This window comes from Sparus aurata, chromosome 11 (assembly GCF_900880675.1).
Source record: "Sparus aurata chromosome 11, fSpaAur1.1, whole genome shotgun sequence".
NCBI lineage: Eukaryota > Metazoa > Chordata > Actinopteri > Spariformes > Sparidae > Sparus > Sparus aurata.
This window is the reverse complement of record NC_044197.1, coordinates 6,216,938-6,242,210: the sequence shown is the minus strand read 5'-3', so window position 1 is coordinate 6,242,210 and position 25,273 is coordinate 6,216,938. Positions and strand designations below refer to the sequence as shown.

Below are 25,273 nucleotides of genomic sequence, written 5' to 3'. Positions count from 1 at the left end.
GGTAGACGTTGTTATGGTGGCCTTTTGGCTTGCCCCTTAATTTCATCAGTGAAGCACTATTAAACAGCAAAGGTCTTATGGGAAAATGGACCATGCTGAGGGACCTTTTGACATCCTCGCAGTGTCCGTTGTGTAACTCTACATACCAGAGATAGTTGTGTTTGAAGAAGTGAAGTTAAAGCCATTCATTCCCAATTATAACCCACAATGTCTCGATTCAGACTGATATTAGTTCTGATGGTTTGTTTTTATTAATATCTTCAAAGATGATCAAGTGATTTAAACTTAGAAGAGGGTATAAGTTGCCTGAGTAAAACACAAGCAAAAACACATCACAATGACAGCAAGAGAAACGACAGAGCTTCTTTTTTTTCCTTTTATGACAATAAAAGTTTGAACATTGAAACGTTAGTATTGAAAAAAATACTGCTACATTGTGCAAGGTCTTCGTCAAAGCTTCTGACAAACCATACTTTTGGTTTGGTTTAGGCATAAAAAAAAATTGATAACTCTGTCAAAAACCCTTTATTTTAGCTCCTGCCCCTTAGCCCCCCCCCCCCCCCGATAAAAGTCTCCACTGATTGGTCTGCTCGCTCACGCCTGATCAGAGCAGCTGTGCTAAATCAAGTATTAGGTGCCAAACAAGCTGCTAGGCACAAGTTATGCAAATGTGTGACTCTGTTTCGCAGTGTGATGTCACAAAGTCACGTATGAAATGCCAGACTACTGATGAGGCGTTTCAGGGTCAGTATAATCTGTGGTAGAAAGGAGCTTCTGTTGGTGCAGACTTAACTTTCAAAATCTTTTACATGCACAGAACTTATACAAGACAGTAAAGGAGAGGAATGATTAGTAAGCACAATATGTCTCCTTTAAGGATATGGAACGGCAGTGGTCATGCTTAAATCATCGACTGTCAGTGGAAAACTTGAACAAAACAGAAGTTTCACGTGTTCAAGTCCAACGTTCTGTCTATCCACCCTGACCACCTTCCTCTTTGTGGCTCTGTAACGTCATCGAACTTCCTCATTTACTCAAAAAACACTAAGTCATAGTTGCTTCGGCTGATGATGTCATTTATAACTACTACACAACCTGCTGACTGAAGGAGCTTGATAATATATTTATACGTAATACAACACAACACAATACAACGGTAGATTTAAAGGCCTCAACATCATCATGTGTGGTCATATTTAAACGTGGCTCTGACTGAAGTGTTAGACATGAATATTACACTGTAAGATTTTCTTTTAATGGTATTTTATGGATTTCTTTTCAGGTTCTTCCTGTACAAAATATCCACAAATTACAAAATTGACTGTGAATGAGTTTTTCCAGTGTTAACATAAACCTGTAACTGTAAATAACAGCATGCATATAATTTAATTATTTTTCTTTTACAAAAAAAATGTGTTTCTTCCTCACAAAAAGTACTTTTGCAAAGCTGTTTTTTTAAATGTTGAATTCAAGGTTAATACTGTAAATACATCTATCAATTCAGATACAATTAGTGACAATCAACACTAAAAGAAGTATCGATTCTGTAGTTGCATTAACAAGTATTGTGTATTTACATAGATTTGTTTGTTAAAGATGCAACATGTGATCGACTTTCTAGTGATATATTTCAGGAACTAGTTAGCAGCTTTACTATGAAGACATCACTTGAACATATTGATTAAATTATATGATTATTCACCTGAAATTATCTATAAAAAATCTGCAATTTTAAGCTTTGTTATTTATATCATGACAGCATTGACCATATTTAAAGATAATTTCATTGTTCTGTCTAAATATCATAATTAAAGATTAAAAACTGTATTTAATTTAAGGAAAATTAAAGTGTTTTTATTGTCTGTTGTTTTACAGTTTGTTATTTTGGCGCCTAATTATCGTATATTATTTTTTGCCATTGTTTTTACAGTGTACAGGTTGTATAACACGTCTGGTCTATGCTGCGCTCATCTCGCGGGCGCTGTTGACCTGATTTGACCAGAGAAGTTACAGAAAGCTCGAACTCCTCGTGACCCTTTGAAACTGTTTAAATTCCCACATTTCCCTATCTGTTACTGTGAAACCTCTCACTCTATTTTAAACAAAGCCGTCAATGTGGTGATAATGAAAGGAAATGACAGATTCATGCTGTATAATGAAGCGCACCACCGAGAGATGAGACTGTGTGTCGGGGAGAGTTTCATTTTGTTTTTCTCTCAGATATAAAACTGCTGCGTCACCGTCCAACATATTTCTATTATTTTTCCTGAACGCAGCGCGCGTGGCAGGAATAATCACAGGTTGTTCTGCTCCTGTGCAGACAGTCTCAAGATGTCATCTTTGTAGAAACATTTATGAATGGGACACTTTCTACTTGGCAGCTGCTCAGTGCTTCTGATTTGAATACAAGACTCATTCGGGCCATCGGGACAATGAAAGTCTGTCCTGGTGCAGAGAGACCAGAGCTGCCATGACCGGCTCTGTAGGACGGAGATGAGTGAATTTCAGTGTGTTTGAGTGAAACCGATGTGTGATAAATTTAGATGTTCGGACTGAGCTTGACCCATCATAATAAATACAGTAGAAGGTTCTCTTGTGGGTACAACGTGCCACAGTAGAGTTTTTTTAATCGCAAGACATCCCAAAAGACGGCAGCGTTTGATGAAAGTGTGGTGAAACAACCACTGGGTTTATCAGGTGACCTCTGTTGTCAAACAAGACATGGCCATTATTTTGTTCTGTTGATTATTAAACTGTTAATCATGTAACACTCAGCTACTCACATCTCTTTCAGCTGTCTTACAAGATAGTAAACGCCCCGTGATGCTTTCACTGTTCAGGACAGCACAGGGTGAAGATGCTGAAGGCGTTTGATGGTTGTATGACAGCATGTTCCACATTTGTTTGCCTCTTTTAGCCACATGGCTCGAGGGACTCTTGCAAATATGACCACTTTTCTATCTGATTGGCACTGATGAAAATCGAAGGGGAATCAATGGATACCACAGACTCAAAGGAGTATTCCTTTCGTTTTTCCGTTTCTCCCCTCATCCACTGATTGGCTCAGCTCAACAGCCAATCAGAGTTATTTTCCCCAACAACTTGCTCCAGATGTGCAAGGTAACAGTTATAGGTAGGTGAAATTATCGTCACAGAGAACCGATCTTGGTCATCACACATCACCACCCTGGTTAAAAAAACAGCACAGTAAAGGCTCTGCTTCCTAAGGAAACTTAGAAAGGCTGAATTCCAACATTTACAGAGAAGCAATAGAACGCATCCTGACTGGGAACATCACGACCAAGGACAGAAAGGCGCTATAGCGGGTGATTAAAACCCACCCAGAGCGTAGCTGGTACCGATCTACAGAGCATCGGGGGAAATTAGATGTCTGCATGGGGCCCAAAGTACAATAAAAGATAACACCCACCCGAGCTGCTGTCTGCTCACCCTGTTGCCATCTGACAACAGATACAGAAGTACCCGCTGCTGTACCACCAGACTACAGACTACTACTTCTTTCCCCAGGCTGTGAGACTCATCAATTCATCCTAAACACTCCATTTTATAAAATAAAATTGAAGCACAAAGGACTCAAATATATCTTTTAAAGCCTTGTGTTTTAAAAAATGACACTTTATTTACCTCAACTTATTCCGGACCTGAACACATCGGAGAACGATTGATAACTAACAGCGACAGAAGCATACAGCGGCCTTTGAGAACGGACTGAGGGTTTTTCCTACAGCTGCTGCCAGGATTGTATGAAGCCGTTGTTGGATTCAGTGAGACGCTGTAGCTCCCAAATGTTTACCTCAGAACGACTGGCATTTATTTGTGCGCATCTGACGGAAAGATGTTGTAACTGCGTCATATTCTTAGAGATGTACACGCAGTTCAGACCTCTGTATTTCCATTTAAACCTAATTACTGCGGGGGCTGCCTCCGCCGTGTGATCTGTGGCTCGGTGCAGTCTGCATGTCACAGTCCGATCAAAGTGTAGTGAACGAGGCACCTACATTCTCTGAGTGCCAACAGCGCTGCTCTAAATAGAGATTTTTAAATAGACAATAGTGACTAAAAATACCTCCCCAGTGCTGCTCCATTTTGACTTTTGTGGAACTCCTCATGCACTGACTCACACACTATTCCTGAACATGTGCTGTTATTTATTTTTAGATGCTTTGAGGATGATCTCTCACATGGGATCAGATTCTCAGGCGCGCAGTGATTAAATGGATTTTCTCCCCTCGTCGAAGCAAACAACAAGTATCCGTTAGGGTGACCAGAAAACAACTTGAAAAAGTCAAGGTGTACGTAACGTATGTAGGGGTGGCTGTGTTAATGTATATGTTATACAGTAGGGCTGCAACCAATGGTTATTTTCAGTGTCGGTTAATTTATTGTTTTCTTGATTAGTTGTTTGGTCTATACATTTCATAAAATGGTGGAAAATGTTGATCACGGTTTCCCAACGTCCACGTAGACGTCCTCAAATGTCCTTTTTTGTCTATTACCCAAAGATATGAAGTTTTCTGTCATGGAGGAGTAAAGAAAGTAGAAAATATTCACATTTGAGAACTGAAATCAGACAATTTTGACTTTCTTTGTGAATATTTCTAAAAAAACATTTAATCGATTATCAAAATAGTGGGCTAATAATTTAAAGTAGACCTATAATGCTTCACCTTGTCCACACTAACAGAAGCTCCTCTCTCCCACTGAAAACACCGCTCCTGAAACGCCTCATCAGTAGTCCCACCTTTAATTCTGTGACTTTGTGACATCACACTACATCACCACGTCACACATTTGTGTAATTCAGGCTGAGCAGTTGGTTTAACACAGAATAATTTATTTACCACAGCTGCTTTATTGTTGTTAGCAGTGCTGGCTCAGGCGTGTGTGAGCTGACCAATCAGAGCAGACTTGGTATTCAGGAGGAGGGGCCTAAGGAGACATGTTGTGTTTTTTTGAGCACTAAATTATGTAAATCCTTTTTTATAAATTGCTTTAGACAAAGCTGAGTTTACGGTGGAGAGTCAGGATCAATTTCCACGAATCACGGTAGAAATACCATCAAGATGTTTTGCTAAACTCACGGTGCATTTATCAGCATAGATCGGATATTTGGCATTATTTAAATGTAAATGTTATTCTGGTGTCATAGGTATAAAAACAGTTTTTTTTTTTTATGTGGGAAAACCCCAAATATGGGTGTTTTTAAAACACACAGTGCATTTTACTGTTTGATTTGTGTATATAAATGTATGTTTTGATACTGTATATATACTAAATTCTCATTACTAGTGTTGAATCTTTCTTTTCTATTATTGTATTTACTTGTTCTTTAATACTGTACTTTCTTTTGCACACTCGCCTTTTAGACTCAAGAATATTGAACAAGCATGTGACAAATGAATTTGAATCTTGAGTCATATTTGGACGATAATCTTCACATTACAAAACCATCAAGCTGTTAGAAAACACATCGCTAACAGTTGTGTTGGAAACTGGCCACAGGGGATTTGGTCACTTTCCACAGAAATATGCATAAAGTCTTCGCAGCTGATTATGTACTAACGTGTGTCTCAGTGTGATCTGGGACTCGGCACTGCTTGAACAAATTAAAACATCTAAAACTCATCATCATGCTCACACAATCTTTTAACATCTTGTCCTCGGATACAATGTGGTCAAACTCCATATTTTATGAGGACATAAATTATGGAAGAATGACCAAAAAAACAGCACTCACACACACTACTCCAACATCACACTTCATTAAAAACATGAGCTCATTTTCTAACAAGACTAATTTGTTTGCTATTCAGCGTTAACAAGAGCTCTGTTTCACAGGAACCGGAGAAGCAGTGGAAAATAACATCTTGTGGTCAAGTGAAGAAAATGGATTCTGAAGAAAAGTGATTCTGCTCTGATCCAACTGAGTGCGGTTTCATACAGAGCAGAATTTATCTGATTCTTTAATCACAAGCCATTTGTTGGTATTGGTAAGAGCAAAGTTTCATGGCTCCAGTGACCCTTTTATAAAGGCAAATGACGGATAAAGTCCTGATGTGAGAGAAGATGAAATATTATCTTCGACCTTTGACTTGTTTCCTTTTTTAGCAATCTGTCTCTCGGCACCATCAGATACCCGGTACATGGAACTAAGCCCTTAAGAACATAGTTGCTATATCAAATTTTAAAAAACAGGTCACAAACATATATAAATTCTCTAAAAAGTAGTTTCTGGAGTGGACTGACTGCACATCAGGCTTTCCAATTCCACACAGTACGTATGTAATTTACAATCATGACAGATTAACCTCTGGAGACCATAAATCATTTCAGAACAATGCAATCCTTGATTTCAGAGGTGGACAAATAAAGCTTTGTCATTTCTATCCGTGGCTGTTGGCATTGTTTTGTTTTTGTTTTTAGTTTTTAACCGATCTCAATGACTTGACTCTGGTTTTTAGTGTTTCCAGCAGACTTGCTTTAAAATGAGAACTCTGCAAACATGCACTTGATGGCGACGAACACGAAGTAGTGCTTACAGACTACAGGGTAAATTCACAGGAGGATTGCTGCTTCACCTGAATAAACACAACTAAAAGAACCAATAGTGTCTTGGTGCTGGAGGTGGAGGTGGAGGGGACTGTGGATATGTTTTAAGAAGGAACGCGACATTCCAACATTTGTAAACATGACACCAGTGGCTGTGTTTCTGGTGCCAAAAACCCCAGAGCATAGGCACAGCTTTGTTTTTATCATGTTTTCAATGATGTGATTATTGAGGGGGACAAATCTCTGCTTTCCCCTCAAAGACCGGGTCTGGACCCCCCCCCCCCCCCCCGTCACCCCCAGGATTTCCACCTATGGCAGACAGGTCATGGTAAATCTCTGCTGTATCGTAGGCGACTGGACTTGTTTCAGTTTCTTGAAGACGTTTCATCTCTCATCCAAGAGGCGTTTAATCTCTGCGTGGGAGTGTCCTTACAGAGTCGTTAGGGACGTGTGTGAGCTCTGAGTTTCAGAGTTGTTAGGGTCTTTTGTGGGTCCTTCATGTGGGTTTCTAAGGGGCCATCCACATAGAAACGCTTTCGTGTGTAAACGCACATGTTTTGCATAGTTTTGGTTGATCGTCCAAATGGATCCTGTAAACAGGCTTTTTTGAAACCTGGTCTCAAGGTGGAAAACGCATACTTGGCGTATCGATGACGCCATCGCCCCACCCCTCGACCTCTAGCCTTCAACCTCTTATAACAACAGCAACAACAACAACAATGGTGGACTACATGCTTGTGTTCATGCCACAGAACATATTGAGCCTATTAGAGTTACTATGGCAAAATATTCTGCTCCTCAGCCACTACGCTGAGCACAAAAGGATTATGGACAACCGACTAGCCCTTTTCGTCTTCTTCTTGTTGTGTTCGGTTTCTCCGTCTACTGTCTGTTTGTTTACAGTGCGCAAGCTTTATGTGCATGCTCCGTCTCTTCTTCTCAGTTTTTGGTGAATTTTAAGCGCCACCTATAGGCTGGAATATGAACTAAAGCATGCTGCGGCGTTTACAATGGATCCGTTTGGATGCAAATATTCTTGAAACGATGCCAAGGAAGACGGGGGGGGGGAAGATTGTTTTGGTGCATGTTGACATGGCCTGAGTTTCAGAGTTGTTAGGGCCACTTGTGGGTTTCTAAGGCTAGGTGAGCCCAGGTGTGATGGTTGTTAAGCTGAGTACAGCAGTGTAGGTGGGTGATAAGTAATGCCGTCGGCCACCTCCTTTGTTCAAAGATGGCCGCTCCAGTTTGACATACGTAGATGGATTCCTTTACGCCTCTTTCCAAAGAGGCGTAAAGGAATGTAACTCATTCATTCAGTCTCCCTCTCTCTCTCTCTCTCTCACTCTCTCTTTTTTTCCTCCACTCCTGTTTCGTCATATCAGCGGATTAGCGCTGTTGACTGTTTTGCCACCATCTCTATCGCTATCTTTATCTGCTGTTTCTCCTCACCGTCGCTCTCAGCTGTCATTTCAGCGTGTCTGTGTGTTACATTTTGTTGCACGGATGATTGCGATCAGACAAGAAAACAGAGGCAAACTGTACTCGGCTGCAGAACTTTATGGGCATGTTTGCACAGACTCGTCATCAGCTCGATATCTGTAGTGAATTGGACCTTGAGACGGGGCCGATAGCGGCTTTCACTAATGGCGCAATTAATGGTGCTATCAGCAGCCGTGATCCATTCTGTGTGAACCCGCAGTGTAGAGCCTGTTTGTTTTAGTTTAACCAGTACGATAAGGAAAACTGTGAGATTAAATGTAAGATTTGGCTGCAGGAGTGTGAAGGTCTCTTAACCCCAAAGAGAGAGGACAGAGCCGCTGACGTTAGCATAAACAAATAGTAGCATCCTGAGCCGCTCTTCACACAATGGAGAAACTAAACACAGTGGATGTGCTACATGTGAGCTAGCCCCTTATTTGGGTAACATGCAGGCCCAACATATGACACTGTAAAATCTGACAGTAACTTTATTTATTCTTCTTCTTAAATCGAGGAAACTTTTTCAGCCTTTTAGCTCCTACAACCTAAATCTAATAGTCTACTTTACTTGGTAACTATGAGCTTGTTTGTTTGCCAACTTTTTAAAAGTTAAGTCGACTTTCAAAATATACAGTTTTGCCTTTTTTGGTATTGCCTCATCCACTGCACGGGAGGCAGGTCCCCCTCATAAAACTGACTGTGTTGACTCTGAGGAGAGGCAGTTAACCTGACATACGAGACCGACCAGTTAGTCCTCCTCGTTAAAGTGTTTTCTCGAGCAAAACTAACAAGTGCAGGATTAGACCGCAAAATGAATGTCAAAGTCCTGAAAGGCTTACGGCAAATATGACTATGTCTGATTAATTACAATTAAGCTATTAAGCCTGATTTTAATCACCTGAGAGCCCTAGTATGAAGTATAACTTCCTCTGCAGTCCAGTGCACGCTGTCTCAACACGCAGAGAGAGCTAGACGGGCCTGCTGTGCCGAGTTACTGTTGCTTAGCTATAAGTGGATAATCACTGTTTTAGAGAACTGTCATGTTGTTGTTGTTTTTTTTACATGAGATTTTTTGAGGATTTTATTTATGCATTTCCTGAATGAACAAATATTGCTCCCCCTATGTTAACGATATTAAAAGGAGACCTGTTGTGCTTTTTTCCTTTTCTTCAGTGTGTTATAAAGGTTCTTAAAACTTAAAAACACATCAACAAAACTTCCTGCTGCGCAATGTATGTACTATGAAAAACGTGCCAGAATTGTTTATTTGTGTACTGTTTCAATAAAGAATTAAAAAAAACCCAAAAAAAACAACTTCCTGCTCCTGGAACGCCTCGCAGTAGTCCCGCCTCCAATTCTGTGACTTTGTGACATCACACGTTGTCACCGTGTCACACATTTGCCTGATTTACACCTATATTCACAGTAGAAGTGAAGCTATCTGGAAGCTGAAAACAAAACGGAATGATACCAAGGAGCGGTGCTGGTTCAGGCATGTGTGAACTGACCAATCAGAGGAGACTTGGTATTTTGGAGGGGGGCCCTTAAAGAGACAGGAGCTAAAACAGAGTGTTTCAGACAGAGGGGGTATACAGTGATGCAGCACTGGAAAATATGAGCATTAAAGCATCTAAATGTGAATGTATGTTTGGTGAAATTTATTGTGTCGCTCATGATACAATTCAACAGCTTCAGTGAAAACATTTATGTCGGAAAAGCCATAAAAAAGACGACTGTGCTGCAGAGTTAACAACCTGAGCAATTAGACGGTTAACACATGATCACACCCTCCAGATTCAAATAAAGCGTCACATAAATATCTGAATTGCATGTCATCTAGAAGTGCTGTCTTTTAAGGTAAACCCTCATCTGCGGTGGGACTTTGTCAGTGCTCTGTCTCGGAGTCCACCTTAAGATGTCAAGTGAGGTCCAATTCTGGAGTTGTCCCGAGACCAACAAATTACACATCACTCCTGGATAAAAAACATCTGGGCAACAAAGGGACTCAGAGGAGTTTAAACTGAGGCAGCTGTGAGGAAGAGCAGCAGACGGACGGACCTCTCCAACATGAATCCTGCTCCCGTGGTGCTGGTGTTGTGTCTGCTGGCGACAGTGGCGGCTCAGTCTCACGACCATCATGACATGGGCTGGGTCAACGGCTACCGTCAGAGCTTCAACTTCCAGTGTCCCCACGGCGAGGTGATGGTGGCCGCCAGGAGCTACTACAGCGAGGAGGATGGCATGGACCGCTTGTGGTCGTTTGAGTGCCAGCCCACACCTGAGGGTCTGGGGGAGCCCAGCGACTGCTGGTGGGACGACATCAGCCGGGCTGGGTTGGAGTGGTGGGTCCTCTGTGGTCTGTTTACTCTCTGACCACCTGCTTTCTACTTTCTTTGAATGTGCAGATGTGAGCTGAGGCATAGCGGGAGAATGTCACATCTGTTCAGGTTTTACAGTAAAAATAAGTGTGCTGTTTGGATTCAGAGAATTCAGAGATTGTTAGAAGTTTAAATATCACATCAGCTGGACTAATTTGATTGTAAGGAAGTTTCATTTGAGTAGTTTGTACAGTAGGATGTGACACAGAGATGCACAGCTGCCCTCTGATGAATCGTTGCTGTAGTTTTGTCTCATGTTTATAGTCTTATTGCAAACAACCTTTGCACTAATTGTGTGAGTCCACGTTGATTTAACCAGCAGTGATGTGAATAAATGATGCACAATGATATACGACTACAGTAATACAGAAATCTACAGAGGAAATCAATCATTGGGGGAACATCTGACTCTGATAACACGAGTGCAGTTGATGTTCCTGTAAAGCATCTTTCAGCAGTTTTCTCTGGCTTCTTGTTTACTCTCACACCAGCTGTGAACATGTTTAGATTTGATCACTTTGTTTGTGGGTTCATGTAGGAGAGCTGCATCTGAGAAAGGACATTTATTAAAGACACGTGAAGCCACGTACCCAGCACATCTTTGGTCCTTTTGTCGCACATTGTTCCAATCAACAGGAGGAAGTGCAGATCAAAGATAGAAGATGCCTTAATTGCTAAGTTATGTCCCTTCACTGTAGGCCAGACGTTGACCGACAACACGGGCTGTTAAAGGTCACTATTGGCAGACAACAAAGGCCCATACGAGGCCTGCGTGGAGGTTGCTGCCGAAACTGTTGTATGAACAAAACCACCCATGTTGTTGGTGGAAGATCTCCAGGCCTCATAAAGACAGCTGCAACCAGAGCTAACCCGAGCTACACCGCCTCTTTCGCAAGTTCAAACTTGACCTGTTTGTAGCACAGTAGGTGGAACATTTACACATCAACTGCACCACACCAACTATTCTCATGTAAAGTTTAGCACTTCAAATTCACACCCAGAAACTGCCACATTAGCTAAACTGCACTAGCTAGCTTAACTGACAAAACAAAAACATTAGCTTTGTTAACATGTGATCCAGTTAGACGGAGGAGATGTCATGTGGAAAACAGGCTACACATTGACTTGATAAGATGCTTTTTAAATTTACTTCAAGGTTATGAAACAGTCTCAATGTAATACTGATGCTTCTGTATAACCTACATAAGCAAACGCGACCATTAGCAAGAAATTTGTCTATTTCTTTATCTTATTTCTATGAGTCTCAGAGCCTGAAGAAGGAAAGCTGCTTCTTCATTGCCGGAGAAGAATAAGAATTATATGTTGTTGGCCTATTATTATGAAGACATTTGGAGATAATGTTAATAACTTTAGCTTTAGCGCGACACCATTTCTGTGCAACAGTTATCGAAGCTGCTGTGAGCGTCGCCGTCGTTTCAGGCTAACTTCCTGTCCAAGCTAACCTCATTGTTTAACGTTTCCCACAGATTATAAAGTGCAAGAATAAAACTGACTTTTAAACAAAATTCTATCCATGTAGGCATAAATAAAACGTGAGTCACATTTACAAAACTCATTTGTAATTTGTGGGTGTAATGTTACAGTGACTTCAGTTCTATATTGCTGATAGTCTTTAATTGGAGATGCACCACATTTAGTATGTATTAGCTAAACCATTTTTTTTTTTTTTTTGATGGAGCAGGTCGGGTAAATCGCAAATCAATCGTAAATCACCAGCTGGAAACTAGTTTACCGAGAACAAAAGCAGGATTCCACACAAACTGAGTGACCGACTTACAAGTAAGTGGTGCAACATGTCCTGCAAACCTAACTAATGTCTTTCCGCAACAACAGAAGAGTTTTTACTCAGATTTTCCACTTGTGTATCTTTTTTTTGTTGTTAGTTTTCGTGTCCACTGTTTTCTCATTCAGAGGAACAGAGCCAGGTCCTCCTGGGCCCAAATGAATCACCATCTGACTCCAGAACAGCCATATGTGTTCCTCAACTGACTGGGAACACGACTACCTTCAGAGAATTTTAACAAGTCTCGTCCAACTGGCTGTGTCAGCCGCCCCTCAGAGATATCTCGTTGTGTTTTACAGCCTTTTTCTTTTGCAACAGGCATTTATCATTCACAAATACTAAAAGAGACTATGCAACAATAATCCATGACAGATGACAGGCTGTTTTATCCATGAAGAGCTAAATGGTCCCTGCCTTTAATATCCATCTTATGACTGGTTTCCGTTACGTGCAGTCAGGTAATCTTTTATATCACCACACGAACGCCACATCCTCACATAAAAAAGTGTTTGACTAACCCACTGTAAACAGCTCGGTGTAATTAAAGGATTCGGATCAACCTTTGTGGAGGCAGAATTGAGGCCTAACATATCTGTGTCAACAGCAGCTTGAATCAAACAACCCAACAGTCAGCTGGCTCAGATCTGCATCAGATGACTTTTCCTAGGTAGGAGAGCAAAACACGATGTGTGCTCTTCAGATTTAAGCTCGACTGCACCCAGCCCACTGATTTAAAGACAAACAGTGTGTATGCTCTATCACGGCCACGCCTGCCTCCCTTTAACATAGCTGCCTGTTTGAAATACGACGGCGAGGACATTACCCTGCAGGGAAAACACCCCCGCTGGCTGAATGGCTGATGGCTGTGCCCATGTTGCCATGACAAACCTCTACACATTGTGCTGCTCCCGCTGCTCCGGTCCTGGTATTCTTGGCTGTGTTGTGGCGACAGCAGAGTCCATGGGCCATAAACAAACTACACCATCAACAAACCGGTGTTTACTCTAAACAATATAGTACAAACTTAGAATCAAAGCGTGTTTGAGATTTAAGAAGAAGGACTTGGAGGTAGTCCTAACAGGAGAGTACGGGGTGTCATGACGGAACTTTCTCCACCGTTATAAATTAAAACTGACTCTTTTTTTCTCCCCAGATAACTGAGTTGTCTTTGTGTCTTTGCAGGACTTCTACATGCACTCGCAACGGCCTGGTCGCAGGCGTACAGAGCAAGTACTTTGAATCTGTTCTGGACCGGGAATGGCAGTTCTACTGCTGCTACTACAAACGCCGCTGTCCTTACTCCTGCATGTACGTTCTCACGGGGCTATAAGGGTGTGGACATTTTGACATTTTGGAAAATATGCAAGAAGGTCAATATCATTTTCATATCGTTTTGCTTAATATGAAGCTGAATCCAGTAGATGTTAGCTTAGCTTGACAAGACGACTGGAAGCAGAGGGAAAACAGCCAGCTTAGCCGGTCCAAAGTCATCAAAATAAAGTTTATTGGAAGGTTTCTACCTTAATACAGAACTTGCTTACGCATCTTTATTTCGTTGCTTTCCACAGGAAGACCACTGACATCCCTGAACACTACAGAGAAGAGGGAGAGCTGGTGGTGCCTAGTTACGGCTACTTCATCCGAGGTGCCCAGACCACTTTCACTGGAGTGCTAAGGTTTGTTCACAACATCTGTTTTCTTCCCCCCCCCCCCCCTAATAACTTCTGATCCAACAAAGTCCATGCAAAAAATTGTTGAAATCCCCTCATGACCGAGTGGGAAGAACACATTTTCCTCGGTAAGGACCATGGGAACACAATTCATTGGCAGAAACCAAATAAAGACGGAAGAAAACATGAATTCGGGGTTATTTATGAGTGTTGAACTGACAGGATTATGTCTTGTGCTTTGTTCCAGGGATCGGCAGTGGAAGTACATCCTGTGCAGAATGACAGACTTTGATTGTGAATTTGAAAATTTATAGATTGTAAGCAGCATTTTCAACAAAAAAAAATAAAAAATACAAACTGTTACATGTAAACAGAAACATAATGCTGACATAATACCTAAATGATATGATTCGTGTTTTCACTCATGTATTTACTTTTGATGAATGCTTTAACGACAGACATGCCGTATACTGTATGCCTGTATAACCACTGTTTTTTTTTTAGCCCAGCATGAAAAGTGACTGCTCATATAGAAGTAAACTTTAAGCGTAGACATCAACACAGAGGGTCTACAGGGGGTTTGTGTGCCGCCACTTTGAACAGCGTTAAGTGTTTTCATTTAGAAGTGGGAGGAAGTGGAAGTCCTTTGGCAGCACGAGAAAGCGCTTTTACAAAACAAACTCCATTATTTGATTTTGTGGTCTCGTCAGCGCTCTGCTCCGAGATCTCTTAGTTGAGGTCTGGTGGCAGTGACGGCCAAACAAATTAGCTCGCAATATTTTCACGGTCGTAAGTGAGCAGCAGGATGTGTCCGATTGGGGTTTTGTCTCTGGAGGTAACACTTGGGAAACAATTGCGTGTGTTGGAAGTAATAAAAAAAGCTCTTTGAGAATCACCGGCAAAATGAGCTTTGCATGTAATGAAAAAATGCCCCCACCTGCTTTCAATTGACTTCATATCCCTCCATTATTAAAGTGTCTTGTTCAGTTTGGCAACAGCGATACAATGAACTGTTCTGTTCTGAGTCTTTCCTGGATAAATAAAGGTTAAATAAAATAATAATAATAAAAAATATATACTGTACTGTACTGGAACTCATGTAACTGTAACTGTATTGTGTGAAAATGGGATTAAAATGAAAATGGGACTTAATAAACAGCTGTGGTGTTTTCTTTCATTCAACACGATACCAAGACAATCAAATCACAGTGTATATGATGTTTTAAAATTCAATATAAACATACTGATTGAACCGCTATGGGCATTAAACTAACTGAATACAACGAGCTAAAATTGTTGAGGGAAAACTTTGTGGGAGGAAGTTTAATCTATCTGTGTGAGAGTAAAAACCTGCACAGAGAGGATGAAGTCAGCCACTCTGCTGGGCTTTATTAGGCTGAAGGTAAACTCAGCACTGCTTTATGCTGGAAGGGATCAATATATCAACAGCTTATCTGTTCTGTATTCATGTGGTAATGTAAAACGTTTAGGAGATATTATAAACAAATGTTTTTCAGACAGCCAGCAGTCGGATAGTTAAGCTTGAAAGGTGCAATATGTAAGAATTGGCCAACTGTTGAATTGACACACACATTTAAATAGAGGGGGAACATGTCATCAGAAAAAAGTGTAGCTGCTGTTAGCTAGTTAGCTCAGTTAGCCGTGCATCTAGTGGTCTGGACATTGCTTTTCAGTTTTACATCTGTTCTTGTGCATGTAAAAGATCTTGAAAGTTAGAAAGGTCAGCGTCTACGTCAACAGAAACTCGTCTCTCCCACAGAAAACACTGCTTCTGAAACGCCTCGTCAGTAGTCCCGCCTTTAATTCTGTGACTAGCGGCTAATCAGGCAGCTAAGAATTGAATTGAATTGAACTGAGCTTAAAGAGACAGGAGCTGAAACAGAGCACAATACATAACAATATATTAGCAATAAAATAAAAGCAGTTTTAGGGGGAATTTTTTGCAGGACTATTTCTGAGTCGTGCTGACTGTTTGACCTTTGGACTTAGCTATGTTCTTTAGCCTTCATGCTACACTAAGCTAAGCATCCACTGGCCCGAGCTTCAAACTTAATATACAAATGAATATATGAAAGAAAACACGTTTACATCGAGGCACTAAGTTGTGTTATGACTTTGGAAACAGTAGGTTCAAAAAACACACCACATCAGAATAAACTTTCATACATCACTTTTTTAAATCCAATATAGACGAGAACTCCTTAAAAGTGCTATGCATGAAGTCTTACCCACGACTTGAAACTTAACAGATCTTTTTTTTCACTGACTCACAGTAATCTTTCATCCTTTGTAGTCGGATGCTTGTGGAGCAAAATGTTCTCCAGCTGTCTCACTTCATCAACCAACTCAATGTTCCTGTGAATTTCAGAGTAAAAATGCAATTTTTCCCCCCTAGTTCATCCGACAACAGAGCAAATCTGGAAAAATAAAGTTCCTACAGCCACTTCTCCCTCATTCTCATTCCACTTGTTTTGGACGAGACCAGCAGCATTTCTTCACCAACCCTCCACGGTGCAGTTAAAATCCATTCGAACTTAATGGAGTGAGCTGGGCGAAGGTCAGCCGGCACACTGCAACCGTCTTGAAAAGAGCTGGGGACTGGGCCAGTAGCTTTCAGCGCTGTTTGTTTATGGCAACTGCTGTCTCGGGGCACAGGGCCAAACGCGGCAGCGCGACACAGCTGTCCCCAGAGCCTGTGGACGGTGGCGAGCCACACGCCTGTGGAGGCTGCCTGCCCTCAGAGACCCGCTGTTCCTGTGGTGAAAGCCTCCTTCCTGTGCTGGAAAAGACGGGGGGATATATCAAACTGCTCCTCCGTCTCCTGCCTCCGACACATTTCATTACAGCTGGATGAGGAACTAGCCTTTCAAAACAATATTCACACTGGCTGTAATTAGAGTTTATAAAAGTCTCCTTACTACAATCACTTTTGGAATCTGTCGCGAGCCACCATATAATTAAGAGCTAAGTATACATATTCATGGCAACAAAGAGAGGAGAGGAGAAAAAAAAAAGGGGGTTTAACTTCTGATGAAAAGCTGCTACCGCTTAGAAAAGAATGGAGGAGATTTATGAATGGATTATTAAGATTTTCTATTGAGTGTAATTCATACCTATTTTATGAAACAGACAGGTGTGGTTGTGGATGTAGAGTCACAGTAGGTACAGACGGAGTTATTTTTAAGATATTACACTTAATGAAAAGTCAATCACCTGTTGGTGCATCTCAGTGATCATTTTAAAGAACTTACAAATATTGAATGCAAATTGAAATGCATACAAACAAAAATAAATATGCAACATTTCATTTACAGCGCAAACAAATAAATAAACTTGCTTCACATGTGGTAGGTGTGTTATACGGAGTGGGAGTTCAGACCGAAACCAGCCTTGTGTTAAGACAATTCGACCGGCTGGGTTAGCGGGATCCATCTGATCCACTGATCACTTTCACATATTGATGCCAGAACATCCTACTCACAGACAGCATGCCTAGTTTACAACCATGGCAAGCGACGACAGGCAGCTATTTTAACTCGTATTGCCATAATCACTAAGTAAACAATATAAATACAGTGCTCGCTTTCCAAAGTTATCTACCAGGAATGTGTACCCGCAACCTATTTCAACTGGCTTAACGCGACACTTTGCCAGATGATCTTGTGTTTTTCGTTGCAGGAAAAGTTGAGCCTTGTTAAAAAAATTTTGGCCGAACCACACCTGTGTATTTTTGCTGTTTTTGATGGAATGGCTTCACTCGATAAGATCAGGGGTTGGCGAACGCACCTGGGGGACCAACTCCAGATGTTCGCCAGGGACTTGGTCAAGGAGAACCAAGGAGACTGGAGATTCAACCTAATCCCCGGGTGCGTTCACACACTGCCCACCGCTCCCTCAGGATGGGTTAAATGCAGACTACCAATTTCACCTTGTTGTACGTTGGATGTTATGTGAGATTCTTCTTGGAACCAGGCATCACTCATCTCTGAATAAAAAAAAGGAGCGTGTGATGTTTTTCTTGCTCTCAGATGATCTCCAACATCACTTTCCCTCCACTCAGACCCCGAAGCGAGCCAATGCAGTTAATGCCCAAGTTTATTAGCTGCGATCCAGTGAGGCTTCTGTGCTGCCAGCGCTAAGAACGAGACAACAAACAGCTTCTCACAATAAGAGGCTGCTGCACTCGTGGCCAAAATCCTTTCTAAAATTAATTTTAGCTCTCCAAAACAAGTTTGTTTACTGCTCAGAGTGAAGAGCTCCGCCAAAAACCGGCTCAAATCTTGCCCCCGAGTTTCTGCTGGTACAAAACCGATACATGTGATTCTGTCCCGGTACTTTGTGTTGCTGATTATCTACGTGTTGCTTTGGTTGAAATGTATCGGACTAAAGAAGACACTTGCGTGACGCCAAGAATGTATATCTGTCAATTTGACCTGACGAAGCAGGTTGAGCACAGGTGTAATTAAAGTTAAAGCGGAAACCAGAGCGTCGTTTGTCTTATTAACTGCACCTGGGCGTTTCTGGATGACTGACAATCGAGTTGTAAAGTTGTCAATGTCCCTTACAATGGAATGCAGTGACAATGTACCCTGCAGAATGTAACTGATGAAACACCGCTTCCCATGAGCCCATATCCGAGATAACAGCTTCAGACGTGTGTGTTATAACAGCAGGACAGAGTCGACTGACCAGAGGAGACTTTTGCAGACAGCAGTGGGGAAAAATGATTCTAGAAGAGTGTTATTATAGATGATGATGATAGAAGAACCCGCGCTAGTCTTTTGTATGCTCACAGTAACCCTCATTTAAAGTTTGGGTTGGTAAAACTGGAAAAACAAACAAACGCCAAAGCACATGAACTCTGTGAAAAAACAAAAACCACAATGAAAAAAAAAGCCATCATGAACGTACCGAAGTTAGAAAAAGCTACTCAACACAACAGTGACCGCTCCCTGCTGAAGGTGAGTGCTTTGTGCTAACTGGGTTAGCCTCTGAGTTAGCCTGACGCTGCAGCTGTGGCTCTTCCTTTTCACTCGGAGGCTGTGTGCTTTGTGCTAACTGGGTTAGCCTCTGAGTTAGCCTGACGCTGCAGCTTTGGCTCTTCCTTTTTGCTCGGAGGCTGTGTGCTTTGTGCTAACTGGGTTAGCCTCTGAGTTAGCCTGACGCTGCAGCTGTGGCTCTTCCTTTTTGCTCGGAGGCTGTGTGCTTTGTGCTAACTGGGTTAGCCTCTGAGTTAGCCTGACGCTGCAGCTTTGGCTCTTCCTTTTTGCTCGGAGGCTGTGTGCTTTGTGCTAACTGGGTTAGCAATTGAACGACAGTCTGTCACTGCCGCTGCTGCTCACTTGTTCTTTGTTTCAGAGGCTTTGTACTTTATGCTACCGAGTTAGCTAGCATATTGCTGCAATCACTAACAGTATCCAACTAGCGCTACCTTGTTTCAGAAAACCAAAATTTTATCACACTGATTGTAAACAACAGACATTGCTATTAGTACTCACCACTGTGAAGGCAGCATGTTACTACTCGGACATTTTGGCTCCATTTTTTTACTTCCCATCTTTCACAGATAGCAAGATTTTAAGATAATTTGATGGGCTTAACAGAGACCTACAGCAGCCTTTTATATGTCAGAGCATTCAGTTCATTGATTGCTGTTAGGATGTTAAGATATTTTTTAATACAAAAGTTCCCAGAATAATGAAGGACACCAACCACTGCTTTGATTCTCACCAAGGTTTCAACTTGCAAACTGAGGGGGATTCTCATCAGCCCCAGCTGTTTTCAGTGTTTCGTGCTAATTAGTACACTAACATGCTAATCTAGGATGGTGAACTTGGTAAACAATATACATCCTGCATGTTAGCATCTTCATTGTGAGCATGCTGCTGTTAGCATTTAGCTCAGCGCTTCAGGACATCATGGCTCTAGTTAAATAGTCACTTTTATGCTCAAACATCACGACTGAATTTATATTTATATCTGAAAATTATGAATAATTCACATTATCTTTCATATTGACTTACTTGAGGTAAGAGAATAAAATAGTTCTTACACTGACACGAAAACCAGCATTAACACTCAAACACTCAGTAGTAAGTTGCATGTTCTCAACTTATTCTTGAGAGTTACATCCACTTCTGCGCTTATATTAAATTATACTATGAAGTATTAAAGTATTTTCTTCCTATTGAGCTAACCATGAACTGAGATGGGAGGAAATGTAACTCATTTGAAGTTATTTCCAGCCCACGGTGACTGCTACAAAAACATTAAATCAGTGAAGTGATCAGTTTTCTGACTTCACAGCTGGTCAACATACTGTTTTAAGTCACATAAAAGCTCTGTTCTGTTCTCAGCCAGTGAAGAAGTGAGGCGCTGTGTTTGGATGTGGGCAGGGAGAGCCCGAGTGAGCGAGCACCATGGTGTGTGACCCTGACCCAGCCCCGGGGCTGCACAGATAGCCTGTTTATTTTAGGGAGCCTCTGGCCGCTCTCGCTGCTCTCACTTGAGGACAAAAACAGCTGCCTCGATTCATGTCCGACAACAAGGGGCGCTGCGCAGGGTAGACCCACCGCAATTCAGTTTCGGCCAACTCTTTACTACACAGTAACACTTTTCAAAGATGATGCTATAATAATGTGAAGTTACAGAATGTGCACGGAGAACATGAAACTGGAGAAGGCTACGCACAGGGTCAGTCCAAAAGTTTGTCCCTGTGATTTCTGCCTCCACCCAGAACAACTGAGGTGAACGTTTTGTGTGTGAAGCATTTATAGAAATAAAAGATGACATCTAGAAAAAGGAAACATGTCTTTCCAAAAAATGTCCTTTTCCTAATTACTCCGTAAAATTTAATAGGAACTATTTCCAGAAATTCTACTTTTGACCACAGCTAGCATGTCTGCATGACTAGTCACCACTCTGGGTAAGTAAGAACATGTGTTTTTTTGAATTTTTTTGGTTAACCAACCCCTTGAAGGCTAGATTTTGGCTTCTCTGAAGATTTAATTAGCTTTGTTCACATTACAGCGAGACAATTAAAGTTTTGCTGAAAAACACTGTGAATTTCTCTCCATTTAACAAGATTCTCTCGACTCGGTTGCTTTACGACCAACATTAGGGGATCTAAGAGACATGTGATGCTTATTTTCAGGTTCATAATTTTATTTTGGTTTACTACTCGAATAGGTTTACTTGCTTTAATGCTCAAATAACACATCAGTTTTCTCACACTGTCCAGTTCTGCAGCATTTTATTCCCCCTCCGTTGGAAACACTCTGTCTTAAATCCTCCCTCTCTAAGGCCCCTCCCCCTTAATAACCAGTCTGCTCTGATTGGTCAGCTCACACACGCCTGAGCCAGCACCACTAACGACAACAGAGCAGCTTCATTAAATTAATTCTAACGTGCCAAACATTAAACATGCACATGTGCGACATGGTGATGTAGTGTGATGTCATGAAGTCGCGGAACTGAAGGAGGGACTACTGACGAGGCGTTTTAGGAGCAGTGTTTTCTGTGGGACAGAGGAGCTATTTGTGTTTGTGTTTTGAGTTTGCCCTTTTTACATTTTCAGATCTTTACAAGCTCAAGAACATACAGTATATAAAACACAGTAGGAACATTAAAGCTCTCCTTTAATGTGTGTCTGTAGAATTAGTCTTGAAGTAAGTAGTGAAGAGTCAAAAAGTTAGCAAACTAATTCAGTAATGTCAGTTACACACATAGCTAACATTAGCAACCCTATGCTACTAGTCATACTAGACCATATCAGGCTATAGCACCAAAACCCCTGCTGATAAAGGTTGTCTTCTATTGCCGTCTAAGAGGACGGTCGGGTTGTCATCTCTGTCAACTTGCTGCATGTTCTCACTTTAATGGCCTCCGTGTGATGACCACCGACACAGATTCTCACAGAGTTTCTCACCTGAGTGTGACCTGGCACATGTGGCAGCCTGTGCAGAACGGTTTGCACAACGTACATATTTCTCTATGTTTTGATAGGATGTTGACGAAGGGAGCGTTCAAGACAAAAGAGAAAACATGTGGAAACTCGTGGCTCGTTGGGCACGGCCCAATAGAAAAAGTTCCAGGGCAAAGGTTTCAGGACAACATGAGTTTTTATCTGAAGAAAAATTGAATTAACAAACCAGTGGATAAAATGTGAAAAACACAAAAGAGTTTATATTTCAAATGCTGCTGATGTGGTAACATAATATAATATATCATGACACTTTTCAGTACAATGTAAACATGTTGACACTCGCTCCCGTCTCCTCCTCCCTCATTCAGTTCCTCCCTCCTGACTCTTTATCGCTGTTGAACTGTATATTTATCTTTAATGAACATTTCATACAGAAACAACAGAAAAATACTTCACGGCTCTTTAAAAACTCTCTTTGAGTCATTTACATACACAAAACTGCTCTTTAAAGATCAATGAAGTCGTGTTAATAGTATGAATTGTAAAAAATACAGTCAGAGGTGCATGATGTCTGATGTAGTGCACAGATGATTCATTGTAATTTCCTTCAAACATAAAGTAAATACATCATTTGTGGTTTGTTGATGTCGCCAACTTTTTGTTTACCTGCAAGGAGTTTTTGGCCTTCTGGCGGCCATCTTGGTTTTTGTGAAAGCCAGTTCGAGTCGCTCCCCTTCTGGTCGACCACCTTGTACTCTGGTCACTGGCAGGAAATAAATACAGTTTTTAAAATCCTGTTTGAATTATGCCATCAATCACACATGTGATGTTTGTCAGTCTAGCAGATCATTTTTCATCTTGAGAGAATTGCAGTTTGTCATAAAACTACGTAAACCAACAATCTGAAATTACGTCGTCTGTGTTAATAGCTCATTGAAACCCGTAACTGACACTTTGCTGAAGCATGAACTGCCTCTGACACAAAGTGAGCACTATCTGTAAAAAGATTTCAATCGTGTGAGATGTTTTCTTCCATTTCTTCTCTTTTCCTTCAGAGAACAGGATATAGTCACAAATGCAGACATGACTTTTTGGGTAGTGATCTGAGATCCTGGCAGCACAATAAACATCTCCCTAGCTGATGTGCTGTGAAAAAACATCAGAAGGATTACTCCATCAAAGTGGGCTCCTTGAATAATCTGTGAGCGATCGTTTTGTGGGAATAAGCGAGAGCGAAGAGCTGATGGGAATCCTCTCCTTCCCGAGTGCTGCGGCTCCCAGTCTGTGGCTCTTGGGAAAGATTCTTTGCATTGAGGACTCAGGAGGGAGCTCTGCACTCGTGTTTACACAGTCAACTCGTGTTCGTCCTGTGATCACAGAATGATGGTGTCAGATAATAGAAGCTGGTTGTGATTTAAAGTTAAGAACAACAGCTTACTCGCCTTTTTCCCCTCTGGGTCTGTGGAGCAAAAAGTTTGGGATGTGATTTGGGACAGCGGCCAAAGCATTGTGGGAACAGGAGGTGTAAGGTGAGCTCAGTGACCTACTGGTTCCCAGCCTTCCCTTTGGCTTTCTCACTTTCTCCGCTCGCAGCGCACCTCCAGACAAAAGCATCATTATTGCTCTTGGGCTCTCTCTTGGTGAACTCTTGGTAGTGAAACGGCACGCAATAAATTGGACCGTGAGCGAGCCAGCATCGAGTCGTTTCCAGTCATTCAGACTCCGAGCGGGAAATGTTACACCACAATGTTTCCAATAGCGGTTTTTGTCTCTCTCATTAGCCATGATGAGCTTGTGGCTGCATTTCCTGGAAGCCCGAGATTAAAACAAATGGTGCCGCAGAGAACACGGGCTTTGTTTTTGAAGGTGTCAGACCTTATTCTGTGATTTTATTGGATCTCCCTGCAGGTGAAAGGTCGAGGCTGTGAGTGTAAAAGATGTACTGACGCTTGTCAGCATGTTAATCGGTCTGTTGGCCGGAGGCCCAGGCAGAGAGAAGAGCAGGACTCTGACAGTATTGTGTTACACAAAACAGGCTCTTCTCACACCATCGAGCATGTGTTCCTGTCTTAGCTGTGTGGAGCCCAACAGTGATTCAGAGTTTAGATACACTCCTGGGGTTTCCTAGGATATAGAAAATATATCACAAAGTACAGAACAGACTTTACAGGACACGGAGGCAATTTTTCAATTTGCTATACACTATAGGTCAACTCTAATAGTCAAGTGTGTAAATCAACATGAGAACCCAGTTTGTTTGATAGTTTCTCATTGAGTAATCATGGATAAACTCTCCAGCTGATGGAAACAGTTGTATAAAGTCAGCGCACGCTCTCACAGGCTGGACACACTGGATGTGTGTGCAGCGTTACTGTGTGGTCGCCTCTGGCTTTACATGTCGGCGTCCTTAACAGGTCCGACTGTTCACACTGGATGCCTGACACGCGCTTCTCACGGACGTGTCAAGCGTCGCCGCGGTGTCACGATCTAGAGATTTGGTGTCTCGCCTATTTCTACCGCGACACCTGTGCGGTTCTCAGGGAACATCGACCCGAACAACGACCTGTAGACGTTCATATGGACATCGTACCAGCATTTCACTGGATGAGGTTGAATGCTAACATTAGCTGTTTTCTAATGACAGCTAACGGTTTAATCAAATATGCTGTTTTACCTCGAAAGATGCCCCTCAAGAATTTCCCTCCGCATCATCTTTTCAGTCGCTGATCAATCAGGAAGTGGTGAAATGATAACGATGTATCAGATTTCCTACCTTTAGCTACCGACCGCAACGTAGAAACACAGCAACGTAACGTAATCCCAGTATTCAAGCTTCCCACAGTGAACATGGTGTCAGAGGAAAATGGCCACCGTGTGATTATGGTCCATTAGGCTGTAATTTGGTTTCTACCATTAAACTATAATTGGCACTGTTAAAGGGTAACTCCACCAATTCCGCCTTCATTACCCACAGTGTAATTCAGCTACTGACTGACATCACTGGAGGCGATTTAACAGATTACATGCAGCTGTTAAAGACCCGTAAACACACTTTAATGTGTAAAATTGGCGGATTTAACCTTTAAAATGAGCCTTTAACATGTTATTGTACCGTATTATACATATGTCGATTGCACAAATCAGGATTCCTGAAAGATATACTTTAGTATTTAAACTAAACGAGCGACCTGTCCTCTGATCTGAACGATCTCTCAGCGCCGCCAACAGCACAGGATGTTTTAAAGGCCCGACCAGAAACAAGCTCACAGTTTGTATTTCAGCCAATTCCGTGTAAATACCCGTAAAATGTCAGTCACTTATAGCCAGCCAGACAACAAAGCACTGAAGGATAAGAAATAGCGGTGACATAAGCAGAGCTGTGATTGAGAGCTCTTACATCATCACCCTCCATTCATGCTCTCCGTGC

The 25,273-nt window shown here is 41.7% G+C and overlaps 1 protein-coding gene and 1 long non-coding RNA gene across 4 annotated transcripts in view; one reads left to right on the top strand and one right to left on the bottom strand.

The window, feature by feature from the left end:
* The window catches only part of LOC115591065 (uncharacterized), a 36,966-nt gene that overhangs the window by 3,266 nt on the left and 8,427 nt on the right, over window positions 1–25,273 (bottom strand). The window contains exons 3-4 of one of the 3 annotated variants that reach the window (XR_003985890.1): window positions 22,513–22,609; window positions 16,999–17,907 (exon numbers count right to left, since the gene is read on the bottom strand). This is a non-coding gene — a long non-coding RNA (uncharacterized LOC115591065). Of the gene's footprint in view, window positions 1–16,998; window positions 17,908–22,044; window positions 22,247–22,512; window positions 22,610–25,273 lie in introns of those variants that run through there. The other 2 variants (XR_003985888.1, XR_003985889.1) reach the window with 2 other exon arrangements.
* Window positions 10,037–15,052, top strand: dpt (dermatopontin). Its single transcript, XM_030432688.1, has 4 exons — window positions 10,037–10,391; window positions 13,414–13,539; window positions 13,800–13,907; window positions 14,149–15,052. Exons 1-4 carry the CDS (start codon window positions 10,117–10,119, stop codon window positions 14,213–14,215), a joined length of 576 nt encoding a protein of 191 aa, XP_030288548.1. The 5' UTR covers window positions 10,037–10,116; the 3' UTR covers window positions 14,216–15,052.